This window comes from Syngnathoides biaculeatus, chromosome 2, assembly GCF_019802595.1.
Source record: "Syngnathoides biaculeatus isolate LvHL_M chromosome 2, ASM1980259v1, whole genome shotgun sequence".
Taxonomy (NCBI): domain Eukaryota; kingdom Metazoa; phylum Chordata; class Actinopteri; order Syngnathiformes; family Syngnathidae; genus Syngnathoides; species Syngnathoides biaculeatus.
Genome location: NC_084641.1, coordinates 4772296 through 4791172, shown reverse-complemented (window position 1 = coordinate 4791172; position 18877 = coordinate 4772296). Strand labels below are relative to the sequence as shown.

The 18877-nt window shown below is 45.8% G+C and overlaps 2 protein-coding genes across 2 annotated transcripts; one reads left to right on the top strand and one right to left on the bottom strand.

Annotated features, from left to right (window-relative positions):
• Positions 1-405: 405 nt before the first annotated feature.
• Positions 406-6839, bottom strand: ssr4 (signal sequence receptor, delta). Its single transcript, XM_061828106.1, has 6 exons — positions 6620-6839; positions 4234-4352; positions 3786-3860; positions 2535-2624; positions 2387-2452; positions 406-738 (listed from the first exon to the last, which is right to left on the bottom strand). The coding sequence occupies exons 1-6, from the start codon at positions 6669-6671 to the stop codon at positions 634-636; spliced, it is 507 nt and encodes a 168-aa protein (XP_061684090.1). The 5' UTR covers positions 6672-6839; the 3' UTR covers positions 406-633.
• A 786-nt stretch (positions 6840-7625) lies between these two features.
• On the top strand, positions 7626-12790 carry naa10 (N-alpha-acetyltransferase 10, NatA catalytic subuni). The gene is made up of 8 exons (XM_061828083.1): positions 7626-7860; positions 8385-8483; positions 8557-8615; positions 8710-8755; positions 10166-10281; positions 10670-10714; positions 11310-11394; positions 12391-12790. The coding sequence occupies exons 1-8, from the start codon at positions 7840-7842 to the stop codon at positions 12556-12558; spliced, it is 639 nt and encodes a 212-aa protein (XP_061684067.1). The 5' UTR covers positions 7626-7839; the 3' UTR covers positions 12559-12790.
• Positions 12791-18877: the final 6087 nt, after the last annotated feature.

Sequence of the window (18877 nt, the reverse complement as noted above, 5' to 3'; positions counted from 1 at the left end):
AACCCCTTCGATGTCACAAATATAGCAGTGTCACTAACAGGGTAGTGGTACACACGCCTGACTTTGGTCCAAGAAGCCTGGGATCAATTCCCACTCAGTGATGCTGTCTCCATGTGCACTGCGACTGACATATTTAGGGTGTCTTTTTGCCCAAAGTTAGGTTGGATAGGCTCCGCAGCACTCCTGCAACCATTGTGGGGATAAGCAACTTGGAAAATGGACTGAAAAAAACAAATAGTGACAGTAAAAAAGAATACGCAAATATAATTCTTATTGGGGGTGGGACAGTATAAAGGCCTGCTACAGCTAACAAAGATTTCATGACAAAATCTGATGCGTATGGGACATCTGCCAACGTAAGTGAAATATTTAAGGGAAGAAGAAATCAATTATAGTAGACTGGAAGACCAAAAGAACTCATTTATTGATTTGACGTTTCATCTTACCAAGCTGTCCTGCTTGGTGGCCCAAGTGTAAGAAAAATAACTGATGTAAAGTTCATCTGAGATCAAATACAGACACAGTCTGAATAGAACAACAAAAACAATCCCCCAGACTGCCGACAGTCGCTGAATCCAAAACAGATGTTTGCGAGCCGCCGTATTCAGTCTCCGTAGATCTGAGTGTGGATGTTTACGCTTGGATGCTGTTCTTGGCGGTGAAGGCTATGTAGTACAGCAAGATTCCTGTTAGGGCCGCCACCACCTCAGTGGAAACCCACGGGCCATTCCATGCGCCCTGAAACCACAACGGCACAGTCACACCACCGCGAATACAGTTGCTATTCTTGGGTTGCAATCACGTTATAATCGCCGGCATTTCTACAGACAAGCTAGGTGTTGCAGACGACATCACCATGGCAACGTCCACAGACCCATGTGTAAGTGGCGAGCGGCGGGTGTTTTCTGCCTACTTTAATTCACTCGATGATGTCGCCAAGGGTAAATATGTACAGAAGATCAAACTCTGTGATGTGAAGATATAGATCCGTATACTCTCCACAACGACGTACTTTCAAAGGATCTGAAAGACTTCCGTGAAGTAGAATATCCGGACACTATAAATACACATGCTTATCGCTTACAAAATGATCAGAACAGACTTTCAAATAACCATTTGCCTTGTGTACTCGAGCTTCGTTCAGATCTGCACGTCGTATATTTGCAAGCCACTTTTGTTGCCTTTTTTTTTTTTTCATTTTATGAATCCCATTCTATCTTCTCCTTCATGCAATCTAATCTTTGGAACATGGAAAAATCGCTTCCCAATGTCTGTTTCCATGATTTCCACATCCTTAGACGCAACAAAAATCTGGCATGATGACGACGGAGAGCTGACTCCTTGTCTGCAACAATGGCATTCAAGTACCCTGATGAACAAGCGTGACGTTACGTGCAACCCAGCCATAGTGCTAAATTCTAATTAAATTGACAAAAAAGGTGGACAAGTTGTGACATTCCTTCATTCCCTTTTTAACTGGCAAACAAAAAATAATGTTACCATTTTTTTTTAACTTAAAAAAAAAAAAAAGGGAAACAAGGGCCAGATTTTTCAGATTTCAAATATTTATGGGAGAATGAAAAATACAATGACAAAAATGAACTACAAGACTGAATTTGATAACATTTCATTGGTCGCGTTGATGTGAACTGGAAGTAAGTTTGGAAATGAGCATTAGTACCTCTAGTTTGTCTCATTAGCCGCCAGAATCACGACTACAAGTATCATCTGTCAAACGAACCACCGGCCATGTTATTATGCGGGCAAACCATTATTTAAAATCTTATTGCATTATAATGCATTATAAATCAAATGGAAAAATACATTCACACACCCTAATGTCTTGTTCAGTTATAATGCCTCATAGTACTAAATTCACATTTGTCTAGACAAATAGAATGATGACAACTAAAAAGATTATAAAGCTGAATTAAAAAGTTGAAATCTCACAATTTTACACACTTTTCTTGATAACTGAACTCGAGGAATACAATAAAGCATGCACTTTTGTTGGGCTCCTTGTACTGTTTATGTAATATAACTTCCGCGGTACTAGGCATTAAAATGAACAAGAAACAAATGTGGTTGTATCTTTTTTTTTTTTTCCCATAACTGTGTTTAGCATGATCGTTTTATTATCAAAATTATTTCACACACATATCTATCACAATGTTTGTGATTTTGATTTTCTGGATGAAACTAATCTTTGCAGGAGAAGCCCCATTACAAATTTTGCTCTTTAGCTGTGTAGAGCAAAAAGTACGTATTGAATAGTTGATGAGAGTTCAAAAGCTAACGTTTTAGGATTTGTTTCTAGAAAGCTACAAGATATTCCTGCTGTTGATCTGGATATTCCTGAAGTGAAGATAAATCAACTAAGACTTACCCTGTGGTCCACGTTGACCGAGAATAGAGGTTGGATGGCGTTGACGTCTTCATTGTTTCTCTGGGCCTGCAAAAGATGCAAATATTCATTTCAAACAAGAACCCGCCAAAAACTCAATGACTCAAATAGCTTAGCATCTACCGCTAACCTTGCGCAGGGCGCTGTAGGACTCCTCGTCAAAGAATTTGACCTGGTAAGTTCCAGAACTGGCTTGTTTGTGAGGAAGACTCCAGGACACCTGAGACCAAATCAAAGCCATAACAGCATTTGAGCAAAACAGAAACCTTGACCAGGACGGTGAGGACAATATACAACAAATGGCAATCAAAATGGAGAACTACAGACAGCTCTTCCTTTTTCTTGTTGGGGACACGACTTTGGAAATGTACAAAGGTTATAAGTTATCATGCTGTAATTGTACAAGTAGTGAAACTTTCAATTTCCACAAATTTGGCTATTTTCACACTGCAGGTCAATTTAGATTTTTTTTTTTTTTTTTTTCCACCCGATGTGATGAGTATCTTTTTTTTTTCATGTAAACGTGGCGGTACAATTCTGAATCGTATATATAAATGCAGTCGACACCAGTGCAGTACGGACACTCATGGGGCACTATTCCGACATACATCATCAAATTGTGACAAACCTACAAATTGTTCAAAAAAGATGCCTGGAAACTGAAAAATAGAAGCAAATGTTGGCTTGATGACCGACATGAGGGAGAAGACCCAGATAGTCCACAATGATAAAGATGAAACTGTTCAAAAAGTCAGGGTGTTTAAAAGGTGAATTATACCCCAGCCCTCTTTGTCAAATTCTCAGATATTTTCGATAAATCAATGCAGACTGCAGCAAAATGGAGTGTGTCAAGGTACTACTTGGAAAGACACATGGAAGGTTGGTGCTTTTCCCCCATTTGACCGGATGAGAGTGGTTGCAGCTTACCCATATAGGCAGGCTAGACCACATGCAAACACATCTTCAGGTTCTACGACGACGTCTACAATCCCTTCAGTGGTGGCAAGAATCTTTGGCTTTTACTCAAATGTTCAGGCCCCAATCCTTTTCTGTGTCAACAAATTTTTGTATTTCTGACTGACCAAGGTCTTACTTGCCATCGACATTTTTGCTCAGCTGACTGCCATCCTGTCAGAAAGTCCAGTCTGCCGGCAGAATGACACAACCAGAGACAGCCAAGCACACATCCCAAGCATTGGCTTTAGAATATTAATTTTCAACATTGGAGATGGGCAAGTCCACCAGCCTTTATTTCAAGGTATCAAACGCTTGTGGAGTCAACCAATACCAACAACTTATACGTTCTAAAGGGAATCAATCTGAAAAGCAATTTGTGGTTATGAATGAAGTGAGTCTTAAAAGTGTGTGTAAAGGATCTTACCTGGTACTTGCCAACATCCTGGCCTCTGGTCACAGGAAACTGTCTTCCGTTCACATCAGCATACAGAGTGACACTCTGCAAGGGGCCACCATGGTTAGCAAAGGTCAGCAGCCATTAATTACCCGTGGTTAATGGGGCTGCAAGACACTGTGTTCGAGCACCGTCAACGCGTTGTATGCGTGCGCGATAGTCACATCGCGGGGTCTGCTCGATGTCGCCGTACTAGTGAATCAACGGGAATATTAAAAAAGACCGCGTTTGCCAATGTTTTGTTGCATTATAACCCTTCAAGAGGCATGGAGGGTTAGAGAGGTAAGGCTACCATCAAGAGACAAACATCACGACATAATACAATATACATATATGCACAAGAAAAAAGTTGGACATCGGAATATTTTATTGTTTATTTATTATCCGTAATGCGCACATCGCCTTGTTGTGAGCGTACCTGTACTCCGTTAGCACAAACCAGGTTGAGCTCCACGATGAAGACAGACTCTGTGGCGATGACGGCATCCGAGGTGGTGTAGGCCGACGGGGTGATGGCCGGCTCTGTGCAGGTCTCTCCTGTCACGCAAAAAATACTTCTGAGATATGGTTGTCATCCTACCAAGCAACCACATCCATTGCTGACAGCGAGTCATTGTCACTAAATCCAGCGGGAACCAGAAACGAAATACAGCTTTTGGGGGTTTCCTGCTTTCACCTCTTCGCCCCAACCTTCCTGCAATACTGCAAGAATTCTCATACCGTAAGATTTATAGCGAGATAAAACCGAACCGTGAGATGAAGCAAACTTTTAAGTGCACAGTGAAGAAAATAAGTATTTGAATACCCTGCTATATTGCAATTTCTCCCATTTAGAAATCATGGAGGGGTCTGAAATTTTCATCGTAGGTGCATGTCCACTGTGAAAGAGAAAAATCCAGAAATCACAATGTATGATTTTTTTTTTAACAATTTGTGTGATACAGTTGCAAATAAGTATTTGAACACTTGTCTATCAGATAGAATTCTGACCCTCAAAGACCTGTTATCCATCTATCCATTTTCTTTTGCCACTTATCCTCACGAGGGTCCCTGGGAGTGCTGGAGCCTCTCCCAGCTGTCAACGGGCAGGAAGCAGGTTACACCCTGAACTGGTTACCAGCCGATCGCAGGGCACATCGAGACCAACAGCCGCACTCACAATCACACCTACGGGCAATTTAGAGTGTCCAATTAATGTTGCATGTTTATGGGATGTGGGAGGAAACCAGAGTACCCGGAGAAAACCCACGCAGGCATGGGGAGAACATGCAAACTAAAGACCTGTTAGTCCGCCTTTAAAAGTCCACCTGCACTCTACAGTATATATTATCCTGAATCAGATGCACCTGTGTGAGGTTGTTAGCTGCATAAAGACACCTGTCCAACCCCATGCAATCAGTGAGACTCAAACTTGTAACATGGCCAAGACCAAAGAGCTGTCCAAAGACAAAATTGTACTGCTCCACACGGCTGGAAAGGGCTACACAGAAATTGCCAAGTAGCTGGGTGAAAAAAGGTCTACTGTTTGGAGCAATCATTAGACTAAACATGATGGTCAATCTCAATCGCAGTGTGGCCCCACACAAGATGTCACCTCGTGGGGTCTCAATGATCCTTAGAAAGGTGAGGAATCAGCCCAGGACTACATGACAGTACTTGGTCAACTACCTGAAAAGAGCTGGGACCACTGTTTCCAAGGTGACTGTTGGGAATACACTAAGATCCAGCACATGTCAAGGCCTGTCTTAAGTTTGCCAATGACCATTTGGATGATACAGAGGAGTCATGGGAGAAAGGTTTGTGGTCAGATGAGACCAAAATGGAACTTTTTGGTCATAATTCCACTAAGCGTGTTTGGAGGAAGACGAATGATGAGTTCCATCTCAAGAACACCATCCCTACTGCGAAGCATGGGGGTGGTAGCATCATGCTTTGGGGGTGTTTTTCTGCACATGGGACATGACGACTGCAATGTATTAAGGAGAGGATGACCGTGGCCGTGTATTGTGAGATTTTGGGCAACAGCCGCTTTCCCTCAGTAAGAGCATGGAAGATGGGTTGCGGTTGGGTCTTTCAACATGACAATGACCCGAATCACACAGCCAGGAAAACCAAGGAATGGCTCCGTAAGAAGCATATCATGGTTTTGGCGTGGCCTGGCCAGTCTCCAGACCTCGACCCAATAGAAAATCTTTGGAGGGAACTGAAACTCCGTGTTTCTTAGCGACAGCCCAGAAAACTGTCCGATCTAGAGAAGATCTGTGTGGAGGAGTGGGCCAAAATCCCTCTTGCAGTCTGTGCAAACCTGGTGGACAACTACAGGAAATGTTTGACCTCTGTAATTGAAAGCAAAGGCTACTGTACCAAATATTAACGTTGGTTTTCTCAGGCGTTCAAATACTTATTTGCAGCTGTATAACACAAATAAATTGTTTAAAAAAAAAAAAAATCAGACATTGTGATTTCGGGATTTTTCTTTTTAGATGATCTCTCTCACAGTGGACATGCACCTACGATGAAAATTTCAGACCCCTCCATGATTTCTCAAGTTCGCCAAAAGCAACACGGTTCACATGTAAAATTTAACTTGGAGGAGATCAGCACGTAATTAGTAACAAGCAGAACTTATGCGTGTACTACTAGTACAGTATACAGTGGTCTGTGTGGCGGTGAGAGCAGAGAGCGCCCTTGTGCACAGAGCTAATGGACGAGCTGTCCTCTACGCTGCTGTGGATATTTTCATTCAACAGCCGTCACTGGCTATCGCACGGGCGGCTTTTGGTGAGAAAGCGAGGTGGACTTACCCGAGCAGGCGACCGCCAGCAGGGCGACCAGGACGGCAGCTATCCCGAGCATCGTCGCTTTTAGGCTTGACGCGTTGTGAGAGGAAGTCGTATTGTTCGCTTACTTGGCGCAGCGGAAGACGAAAAGAAGTCCAAGACTGACAGTCCGCGAGTACACATCAGCAAAGCGCGGCGCGCATGCGCCGCGGGGACGAGCGCCGCAAAGGACACGTCATCGACGGAAACCGGAAACGAAGCCCCTACCTCTTATTTTCATTTTGGTCATTCCTTTTGTTTTCAGTCTTTTTAAATGAAATTGTATCAACGTTACCATATTTAAAATTTGAGAGCTGAGCATTCACGCAATATACAACACATACACAACAGTACATGTAACAGGAAGTAAGAACTCCCCCGGACCCCCCAAAAGAGAGTTGTGATTAGAAAATAAAACATTCACACAATTAAATATAATGTAGGGTTGAATCCATTTTAGTTTTGCTATTCGTTAAATCAACTCTTTTTTTCCGAATAACTGGAGATTTTTTTAGGTAGAGTACAGGACTACAGTATATAGTTGACTCATCACCAATCAAACATTTTTTAGAACTGTTCTCGAGCGTCTTTTCTGTCTCATCATTACACGTATGTACTTCAGTGGGTTTATCTTCCATAATGGATCCTGAACAAAAACTGTCATCACTTTCATTGCATATTGTTTTAAGAGGAGTGTGTTTTTCAGAATGGATAAACACAAACCCAGTTTATGTCGTGCCAAAAAACTTTCTTGAAAAGCGAAAAATCAGTTTTAAGCATGGTGGGCACAATGTACGAGTTATCTACAGTATTTGATTAAAGGAGATGAGATACCCCGTTTTAGAGTACCAAAAAGATTTTTTTTAATACGTGGTTTTCCAAGGAGGAGGCGGGGTACACACTGAACTGGTTGCCAGCCATTGATGTCCAAGCTCCCGCTCTATACCCCAGTCCAGTTGATGGCACTGATGTACTGATAAATTCGCCAATAAACCAGGAAGAAGAAGAGGAAGAAAAAGAAGAAGAGGAGGAACACGAAGAAGAATCTTCTTCACTCTCCTCCCAATTTTTTATTTATTTTTTGCTAGCTAGCACGTTGGAGTCGGCTAAATAGCGCGACCGGCTTTTTAAAGTCGTGCTGTAATCAATACTACAAATGGTTTGAGCCCTGTAATCTAGCGAACGTTTTTCGAAAAGTGACCAAGATGAATATACGAAACGCCAGAGTAAGTAAGCACTTTGCTGTCATGCCATCTACGCAGAATGGTAGTAGTTGACGAAACGTGCATTTGGTATCTGCGATTAGCATTGTGGATGCTTCTCCCTGTATTGTGTTTTATGCACACTTTATCGTATACATGTTTTGGACAAGATGGAGGGTTTGTATGGATTTGTATATGATGTATGCATTTTGAAAGTATTGCAGGGATGACAAGACTACTAGCTATCTGGACTTGCTCTGCACTTAAGTTGAAGTGCAGTTACGTTAACTTGTAGACCGGTGTGACTCTTCAGATCGTCACATCTGTAAAAAATAAAATAAAAGTAATGATGAACGAATGATTCAACTTAACTAAAGTTCGATAAAGGACAAATTATGAAAAGTACTTGAACCGAAACCTAATGACCACCTTTAGACTATGAATGCACAGTGTTTAGTTATGGGATAAAGTCAGTGCTATAATTTCTTTTTGTACTGCATGTTCGAAAACAACCCTTGACTGAAATTGTCACTTTTCTCTCATTTCAGCCAGACGACCTTATGAATATGCAGCACTGTAACCTTCTGTGTCTGCCAGAAAACTACCAAATGAAATATTATTTCTACCATGGATTGTCTTGGCCCCAGGTAGTCCACATCCCTGTGCCTTTTGCGGTTTTCCTTTTTTGTATTTTTCACTCTCTTTTTCCTCATGGTTCAGCTCTCATACATTGCAGAGGATGAAAATGGCAAAATTGTGGGTTACGTGCTGGCAAAGATGTAAGGAGCCTTGACTGTAAATGTCTCATAGATTGCCACAAAGCTTATAGCTAATTGGATTGCATTATTATTATTATTATTATTTTGTTTTTAGGGAGGAGGACCCAGATGATGTTCCCCATGGACACATCACATCTCTGGTATGTCTGAGCAAGAACTTGTGTTGAAGTCAGTTGGATTTTGTAGTGATGCACCAAAATGAAAGCCCTTGGGTGAAACAGAATCACAAAAATGGCGGCGGGGGGGTCTAAGTCCGAAAGCCTAAATCCAAAGCACTGGCAAAGCTAACCGTGCCAGTTATTTATGGAATTGCATTATGACTGCAGAGGTGCCAACTTTGAAATTCACTTCCAAAACTAGTTGTCTGAATTTCCATATTTTTAACACTTTGTCACATTACTGTGTAACAGTTATTGCAGTATGTCATTAACAGAATAAAAACACCATACTGTTCAATTGCACGACATAAGCATTACTAGATAATCATAATCGCGAAAAAAAAAAACATCGTCAATGCAATGTATTTGCGGACACAGTCGTAGTTTTAATGAAAGTTCTTGAGATTTCAGCGTGCCATCTGTATCGGTTAGCATTTAGCAATTCGGTTTTCAATTGTAGTAACGATAGCAGGGTAATTGAAACAGATTATTCTTTCTCAAAAGTCACAATTAAAACAAAGCAAAGGAAAACAACATTGCTGGCAGATTGGATTGTTTATGCACAGATATTTTTAGCATTCCATTTTGTACAAAGCACTTCTTGCATACTATTTTTTTTTATTTCTTGAATCCATTGTTGCTGCTGAAATGATGCAAATTTCCCCAATCTTGGACTAATTAAGGTTATGTTATAAATATTTATTATATACTTATTTAACCCCAGGGAACCCACGGGGTCACATATTTAAGAGGAGTTGGATGTCTTGGGTTCTCTAGGGTTAATATATACTGATATTTTTAACCCTTGTTTTCAGGTAAAGTATGAGATGATCCAGTAATTCACTTCCCGTTCTGGACTTTGGAGGTTTTCGAGATACGAGCTCCTGCTCAGCAGATTTTTCTTTGTTTTGCTTTGATGTGCAAGCAACAATTTCAGATGCGAGCACATCATGGTGGCACTAGTTTGACTCCTGAAATCCTGAAAAAGACTTCAAGCTTGTAATTGCCCCTCCCATCTTAAGTTTACCCTCAACATAAAAATTCAACCATACATTGTGCATTGAACACGCCTCTCACTTTGAATGTCAGCTAGCATAATGCTAATATGCAATGTGAAATGGCATAAACAGCCTAATAAATAGCACCTAAGTGGCAGTGGTATAATGTTGTATGCTATGGAAATGAACACAAAACATACAATAATACATGTAGACAGACTATATCAAAACATTCACGTCAAATATTCTTTATCCCCTCTGAAAAACAACTAATATTACAGCAGTTTTCTAACTCACTCACTTAAACTCATAAGTCCAGCCAAAACACGTGCACACTCAATGCGGCAGCCCCGCCATAGACAAGTAACAAGCAGCGGCTGTGGACGTGTCACAGGCGGTGAAGCGCTCCCATCGACGTCTGGGTCTGGCGCAGAAGCTGATGGACCAGGCTAGCCGCGCCATGATTGAGAACTTCAACGCCAAATATGTCTCTCTTCACGTGCGCAAAAGGTAGTGTACCGCATGACTTTCCGCGTAGGCCAGGGAAGTGCACACACAGCTACTCGGTGGTGCTTCAATCAAAAGTAAAAGTAATCAATTGCACTTGTGCAGCCATGTTATTTGTTTGGACCTTCGACAATGTTTTTCAGTTCTTCAAGGTTTTAGGTTCAGTAAATGGTTGAAAAAAGTTTTGATTTACCTTTTTTGTATCCCCCCCAAAAAATCAATTTGAATACGAGTATGTGAACTTTTTATGGTTTCCTTTTTTTAAATTTTTTTCATTTTTTTATTTCTGCTGAAGCACCTGCCCCCAAAACGTGTGTGCATGTCCCTGTTGGAGGCATTCAGTTTGCTGTGTTTTGAGTGGTTTCTAACCGTTGTGTTGTCCTCACTGCAGCAACCGGGCAGCCCTACATCTGTACTCCAACACACTCAAGTTCCAGTAAGTTTCTTGAAGCGTGACGCTCTTGAGCACTTTTCTGTGGAGCGTTTCAGCTATTAAAAAAAATAAAACTCAATTTGGCCAACTGTACTCTTGAGTGGCAAGGTGAATGACTGGTTAGTACATCTACCTCACAGTTCTGATGACCCCGGTTCAAATCCGACTTGCCCTGTGTGGAGTTTCCTTGTTCGCCCCATGCCTGTGTGAATTTACTCCGGTTTCTTCCCACAGCCCAAAGACATGTATGGTCGATCAATTCAAGAAATTTCTTGTAGGTGTGAATGGTTGTTTGTTTCTATGTTACCTGTGATTGGCTGGCAGTCAGTTCAGGGTGTTAGGCGCCTCTTGCACAGAGTTGGCTGGAAAATGCACCAATACACCCACAAACCATGTGAGAAGAAGGGCTTTGTTGACCATGTTTGACTTGTAACCCAAAAGGCTTCTTCACTTTTTTTTTTAGGTGTGAGCTCACATGCCATTCAACAAAGCACTTAGTTGCCAAAATTCAACTTTTGTGGAGTGGGCTTGCCTGTTTTTCAACCAAGCTGTCATTTGTTGCCATGGAGACCAGCAGTATTTTTTTGTTTGTGTGTAGGATCAGTGAAGTGGAACCAAAGTACTATGCAGATGGAGAGGATGCCTATGCCATGAAGAGAGACTTGGCCCACATGGCTGATGAGGTACCAGCAAAATTATTTCATTAAAAAAATTTAAGTGAAGGGCCCAATTCTGGAATGCACTTCCATCAGAACCAAGAGACATTAAAAAAAAAAAAAAAAACTGTTACACATTCTAGATTGACCCCTCCCCCCCTTTTTTTCTCTCCCAAGTATGGAAAAAACTAACATTTGTCATTTTGTGTTTTAGCCATGTGCAATGAACCCATTTAATGGGATACATTTTGCATTTTGGACATGCCTATAATAAGCAAAATCTGCACTATGATACTGAGATCATATGGAAAATTGTTATTTAATGTGCTGTGAAAAAGTATTGGTCCCCTTCTCAAATTCATATTTTTTCATAGTGTCCTTCCCCACTTGAATGTTGAAGATCATCAAACAAACGCTGTGCCCAATATGTCAATTGTGTCGATAGATAGGTTGACTAATCTTGGCCTTTTCTGACATGGGCATGTGCACATACAGGCGCATTCTAGGAACCTGGCGAGTTTGAGTTCTCTTTATCTACGTACATATGTTTGGTGCTCATAAAGTGAGGAAACTAAGAGGGGGGGGGAGACTGGGGGTATTTTCTGATTTCTGTCGTTCTCCATGAACGTTCTTTTAGTTGAATCCAAATAAGACCTTTGCAAATGTTTGCATTTACTTTTGAAAATAACATTCATTCATTTACATCAACATTGTTAAAAAAAATTTTGACAGATTTTTATGACCCAAACCAGGAACAGAATCAGATTCAGTTGTTTGTGTATTTTCTGAACTGTTAGGTTGAAATAATGGCCTGATTTTGTATAAAGGGAGGGAAATGAAAAAAATTATATACTTGTTTTATCCCATGCATTGAAAAATTGACATTAATTGAAGAAAGTCTGTTAGTTTGAGTTAAGTGCAAAGCCTTGAAAAGAGCGGCTTTGAAACTTACCGAGAATGTAGATGGAATGAGTAGCACCTGATGGTGACCGTGGCCGTATTTGTGATTGTGGCATCCCTCAGCTCAGAAAGCCTGGCCCCCGCACTCCGGGTCAGGAGGCGCCGTCCGCTTCCGGCGACCCGGACAGAGAAAATGAGCGAGACAGCGGCGGCGAGAGCAAAGAGCTGAGTGAAATCAGCGAGGCCACCGAGAGCACAGATGTTAAAGATTCTTCTTCGGACTCGCAGTGACGGTCGTCGGACAACCAGCTCACAATCATGATGTGATGAACGTTGAAAAGCCCGTTTTGTTTCTCCCCCTTTTTATTCTGACTTTGCTATACACTGTGCTCGCCCTGTGTAACATGCTAATAAATGTGATGCAATTGTCCGCTAGTCATACAGTTGGCGGGCAGCACTAACGCAATCATAATAAAGTGAAACACTGACTGTTGCAACAGGTTCCTTTGAAAACTTGACTGATTGATCAATGTATCCATCTTTGTAGGTAAAATTAAATCAAACAATCCCATTTGTTACAATACAAGTACATAGTGTTCACACTGTGCCCGTGTGGGTTTTCTCCAGGCACTCCGGTTTCCTCTCCCATCGCATAAAAATGCAAGATTAATTGGAGACTCTAAATTGACCCTAGGTGTGATTGTGAGTGCAACTATTGTCTGTCTCCATGTGCCCTGTGATTCTCTTGCAATCAGTTCAGGGTGTACCCTGCCTCCTGTCTGTTGACAGCTGGGATAGGCTCTGGCACTCCCGCGACCCTTGTGAGGATAAGCGGCTCAGAAAATGGATGGATTTGGAACATATTAAGCTAATGGGTCGCCCACTGTTATAAAAAAATATTGTGAGCTTTGTTACTGTTTTGAGGCCAATGTGTGAACAGGTTAGATAGGATTAGAAATGAGCTCATTAGAGGGACAGCCAAAGTTGGAAGTTTTGGCGACAAGGTTCGAGAGAGCAGACTTCGATGGTTTGGAGATGTTCAGAGGAGAGAGTGAGTATAGTGGTAGAAGGGTGCTGAGCGAGAGGAAGACCAAAGAAGAGGTTGATGGATGTTGTGAGGGAGGACCGTGGGCGTTAGAGAGGAAGATGCACGAGATAGGCTTAGATGGAAAGAGATGACACGCTGTGGCGACCCCTAACAGGACAAGCCGAAAGGAAAAGAAGAAAAAGCCAATGTGTCAAATTTCCAAAGTGAAAATTGACAAGAAATGTAGCCTCTTTTGACTCCGGGCACTCCAGGTTTCCTCCCACATCCCAAAAACAGATTAATTTGTGACTATAAATCGCCCCAAGGTGTGATTGTAAGTGCGACTGTTGTCTGTCTCCATGTGCCCCGCGATTGACTGGCAAGTAGTTCTGGGTGTACCCCGCCTCCTCCCTGATGGCAGATGGAGTGAGTGAAGAATGGAACGAGAGATCGAAACCAGGATTGGCGCAGCATCTACAGTGATGCGGACTGTTGTGGTAAAGAAGGAGAAGGAGAAGCTCAGCTATGGTCACGAGCTGTAGGTTGTGACCGAAAGAACAAGATCAAGCGGCTGAAATGTGTTTCATCTTCAGGGTATCCGAGCTCTCTCTTAGAAATAGGGTTAGAAACCCATTCATCCGGTGGGATCTCAGAGAGGAACCAGATGAGGTGGCTGGTGGATCTGATTTGGATGCTTCCTGGCCGCGTCCCTGGTGAGGTGTTCCGGGTATATCCATCTGTGTGGAGAACCTGGGGAAAGCTCAGGAAACGCTAGAGGGACCATGTTTCTCACCTGGTCTGTGAACGCCTTGGGACCTCCCCAGAAGAGCTGGATGAAGTGGCTGGGGAGAGGGAAGTCTGGGGGTCGCTGTTAAAGCTCCTGCCACCATGACCCGACCTTTGATAAGTGGTAGAGTATGAATAGATAGATGGATGACATCAGTCTGGAAAGGATTACAAAAGCCATTTTGAAAACCGCCCTAGCAGTTTTTGACATCTGGTCTGCTGCGTGAGACTGATCCACACCTAAAAAAAAGCCAAATATCCTAAACCAAGATGCCTTAAGAACGTATAATTTGTAAAATCTTTAACTTATTTTGATATGTGCATATTATTGAGACACCTAGGGGAAAAAGAATACACATCCTTTAAAGACTCCGGGCTTTGCTAGTTTTTTTTTCTTTACCAAATAAAGTCATGTAAAAAAAGATTCAAGAACTTCCCCAAGTCATATGCCGTTTTCAAAAGATTTTTTTTCTTCTTCCGATGATACAACATAATCCACTTTAGAGGAAGGAAGTGTCTGCGTGAGAAATTGATGACAGACAACATCCAAACACAAATTCACAACTCAACAGCAGACAGTTACAGCGGTGGAATTGTGTGTGAAGGCAACAAAGCAACACTCTATTATAGTATATAACATCCATCCATTTTCTGGGCCACTTATCCTCACAGGGGTTGCGGGAGTGCTGGAGCCTTTCCCAGCTATCTTCGGGCAGGAGGCAGGGTACACCCTGAAGTGGTTGCCAGCCAATCGCACGACACTTGGAGACAGACAACAGTCACGCTCACAGTCACACCGATGGGCAATTTAGAGCGTCCAATTAATGTTGCATGTTTTGGGGATATGGGAGGAAACCAGAGTGCCCGAAGAAACCCCACGCAAGCACGGGGAGAATAAGCAAACCCCGTACAGGTGGTGGTGGGATTTGAACACCAGTCCTCTGAATTGTGAGGCAAATCCTCTAACCAGTCAACACTGTGTCGCCTAATTAATCACCTACCGTGCATTTCAAATCATGAAAACAAGGAGCACTGTTTTATCTCAAACTATCTCAAACTATAAACTACAGTATTTATCATTTTACTCTTGTGCAGATTTAACTTTTTATTCATTCCGTTAGTCTTAACTCATTTATCCATCCATCTGTAGCGCCGGAGAAAAGGAGTCGGAGGCGGAGTGTCGGACACAGAAACAGAACTTGTTTTATTGTTCGACATCACCAAACTACACGCATAACGGCGGGAACTCTGTTAACCTTTTTGCTCCGGAAGCGCAACAACAAAAACAGTCCGTGCGGACCCCGCACCCCAACTCGAGGTCCCGCGGGTGAATTATGTAAACACCACACAAGCCCCCCCAGAATTCACCCATAGTCAAAATCCTTGTGCCGTGGAGGGATGATGACCCGACCCCGGCGAGTGTGCACTGTAGGGGCCGATGGGGGCGGGGCCGCACTGTCCATTGAGTCACGGGACAAGGGCTCAGGCGGGGTCAAGGGTACCCCGGCGGGCGCAGGGGCACAGGGCAAAGGGGGACGACCCCGGCGCGGGGGGAGGGCCAACCCCAAAGGCTGGGCAATGTCCAGGTGCGCGGGTTTGATCCTGTCCACGGAAACAGTCTCGGGTCTGCCGCCAATGTCCACGAGCAGGCTCTTATCCCCATGCTCCAGGACCCTGAACGGCCCGTCGTATGGGGGGCGGAGAGGTCCACGGTGGGCGTCATGACGAACAAACACAAAATCCGCAGAGCGCAGGTGACGGGGCAGCCGGGCAGCTGGGGTGCCATGTTGCGACGTGGGAACCGGCGCAAACCCTTTTGCGGCCTCCAGCAGGGAGGACCGTTGCCTGGCTGCGGACCAGGGCGCTGTGGCATCCGGGATGAATTCGCCGGGGACCCGCAGTGGCTGGCCGTAGACGAGTTCGGCGGATGAGGACAACAGGTCCTCCTTGGGGGCGCACCTGAGGCCGAGCATGACCCACGGGAGCTTATCCAACCAGTTGCCGTCCGTCAAGCCGGCACGCAGGGCTGCTTTCATGGAGCGGTGGAAAACCGCTCGCAAAGACCGTTCGCCTGGGGGTGATAGGCGGTAGTGCGGTGCAGCTTGACCCCCAAACTCTCAGCGACTGCGTTCCAGAGTTCAGAGGTAAACTGAGGGCCACGATCTGAAGAAAGGTCGCACGGTGTCCCGAAGCGTGCAACCCACGTGCCGATGAACGCCCGGGCCACGTCTGACGACGTTGTCGAGGAGAGGGGAACGGCTTCGGGCCAGCGGGTCGTCCTGTCCACCATGGTGAGCAAGTAGGTGAATCCGTGCGAGGGAGGAAGTGGACCTACCAAGTCAACGTTGACGTGGTCAAACCTCCTCTCGGGGACAGCAAAGGGCTCCAAGGGGGCTTTTGTGTGGCGATGCACCTTAGCCCGCTGACAGGCCACGCACGAGTCGACCCAGGCCTGCACATCTTTCTTGAGACCGCGCCACACGAACTTCTGGGCCACCAGCCTCACGGACGGTTTCCTTCCGGGGTGGGAGAGGTTGTGGACCGCCTCGAAAACAGCTCTTCGCCAGTTTGCAGGGACCAGCGGCCGAGGCTGGTCAGCCGAGAGGTCGCACAGCAACCTGACGCCCGAGTCACCAACCGCGACTTCCTCCAGGCGCAAACCCGTGTCAGAAGTCTTGAGGGCCTGCACCCCGTGGTCCGAGGCCTGGTCTGCGCTCATGCGGGAGTAGTCGAGACCCAGATGCACAGTGCCGACGATCGCCCTGGAGAGGCAGTCCGCGACCACATTGGATTTGCCGGCGATGTGTTGGATGTCCGTAGTGTACTCAGAGATGAACGACAGTTGGCGTTGCTGGCGGGCGGACCACGGCTCGGCCACCTTGGACATGGCGAAAGTGAGGGGTTTATGGTCCACATATGCCGTGAACTTACGGCCTTCCAATAGGGAGCGGAAGTGGCGGATCGCCAGCCAGAGGCCGAGGAGCTCTCTATCGAACGTGCTGTATTTGCGCTCCCTGGGGACCAGCTGACGGCTGAAAAAGGCAAGCGGTTGCCAGGCGCCGCCGACCCACTGTTCGAATACGGCTCCAACAGCGTAGTCCGATGCATCGGTAGTGAGAGCGACAGGGGCCCCGTGGGTCGGGTGAGCCAGCATAGCGGCACGACTCAGTGCGGCCTTCGTAGCCTCGAAGGCTTCCATCCTCTCGGCCGTCCATTCAACGTCCCGGTTGGGGGCCTTGTCTTTAAGAGCCTCATAGAGCGGGCGCATGATGTGGGCCGCCCGGCGGATGAACCGGTGGTAGAAAGTCACCATCCCCAGGAACTCCCGGAGGCCCCGAGCCGAGCGAGGTCGGGGAAAAGCGGAGACGGCCTCCACCTTTGCCGGAAGGGGGGCGGCGCCGTTCTTGTCTATGAGGTGCCCGAGGAACTGGATAGATGGCACCCCGAAAACACACTTTGCCGGGTTGATGATCAGGCCATGCTGCTCAAGTCTTGCGAAGAGGTCGCGGAGGTGCATCAGATGTTCATCCTCCGAGGAGCTGGCGACGAGGATGTCATCCAAATAGACGAACACAAATGGCAAGTCCCTGAGCACAGAATCCATTAAACGCTGGAAAGATTGTGCCGCGTTTTTAAGACCAAACGGCATCCTCAGAAACTCGAACAGTCCAAACGGAGTGATTACAGCTGTCTTGGGAACGTCTGAGGGGTGCACGGGAACCTGGTGATACCCGCGCACCAGGTCGACCTTGGAGAACAAGATTTTGCCTGCCAGGTGGGCTGAGAAGTCCTGATGTGTGGAACAGGGTAGCGGTCGGGCGTAGTGGCGTCGTTAATGCGGCGGTAGTCACCACACGGTCGCCCACCCCACTCGGTTTAGGGACGATGTGTAGTGGCGAGGCCCACGGGCTATCCGAGCGGCGGACGATGCCCAGACGCTCCATGTTGGCAAACTCGGACTTAGCGACTGCTAGCTTCTCGGGATCAAGCCGTCGGGCCCTCGCGTGGATCGGGGGGCCCTTGGTCTCAATGTGGTGCTCGACCCCATGTTTAGTCGTGGCAGAGGAGAAAGTGGGCCGTGTCAAGGCAGGGAACTCACCAAGGAGGAGTTGGTACTTGGTGCCGTCCGATAGTGAACTGGAGAGACCACCATAAGTCGCCTCATTGCGGACGCAGGCGACCGTGGAAAAAGTCAGTGCATCCACCAGACGGCCCCTCTTAACATCCACCAGCAGCCCGTGGGCACAAAAAAAATCAGCGCCGAGGAGAGGGAATGAGACATCCGCAGTGACAAAGTCCCATGTGAAGCGCTGACTCCCGAAACACAAGTCCACAGTCCTCATGCCATAAGAGCGGATAGGGGAGCCATTAGCGGACAGTAGGGGTGGCCCATGAGTCCCGCCAGCGGCGTCCTCCGCAGTGGCCGTCAGGACGCTCCTCTGGGCGCCGGTGTCACAAAGGAATTTGCGCCCGGAAAGGTTGTCCTTGACGAACAGCAGCCGGCTCTTCGCGCCCACGCTCACGGCCGCTGCGAAGCGTGGGCTTTGGCGTTTCCCGACGCGTCGTAGTTGCAAGGGGCGCGTCGCGGCCAGCGTCTCAGGGGAGAAGCGCTGGGTTGCCAGGAAGAAACGGTCGGCCTCCTCGGCCAGGGCCCGGGGCTCAGTGATAGTACTGTTCGCGAGCGCCGTCTGAACATGCGGTGGCATTTGCCTGAGAAACAGTTCCATGAAAATGAAATTGGGCTCTTCCGTGCCCAGCAGGTTTAGCATCATTTCCATGAGTTCGGAAGGTTTGCTG

What these genes read in the sequence shown, in the direction of transcription:
- ssr4 (XM_061828106.1), bottom strand. Translation starts at nt 6,671, where the DNA reads ATGCTCGGGATAGCTGCCGTCCTGGTCGCCCTGCTGGCGGTCGCCTGC. An exon ending in TTTGTGCTAACGGAGTACAG is followed by an intron (nt 3,861 to 4,233) that starts GTACGCTCACAA and finishes GGCCCCTTGCAG; the next exon opens with AGTGTCACTCTGTATGCTGA. An exon ending in CGGTCAACGTGGACCACAGG is followed by an intron (nt 739 to 2,386) that starts GTAAGTCTTAGT and finishes TTGTGGTTTCAG; the next exon opens with GGCGCATGGAATGGCCCGTG.
- naa10 (XM_061828083.1), top strand. Translation starts at nt 7,840, where the DNA reads ATGAATATACGAAACGCCAGA. An exon ending in GGTTACGTGCTGGCAAAGAT is followed by an intron (nt 8,616 to 8,709) that starts GTAAGGAGCCTT and finishes TTTTGTTTTTAG; the next exon opens with GGAGGAGGACCCAGATGATG. An exon ending in ATGGACACATCACATCTCTG is followed by an intron (nt 8,756 to 10,165) that starts GTATGTCTGAGC and finishes GACGTGTCACAG; the next exon opens with GCGGTGAAGCGCTCCCATCG.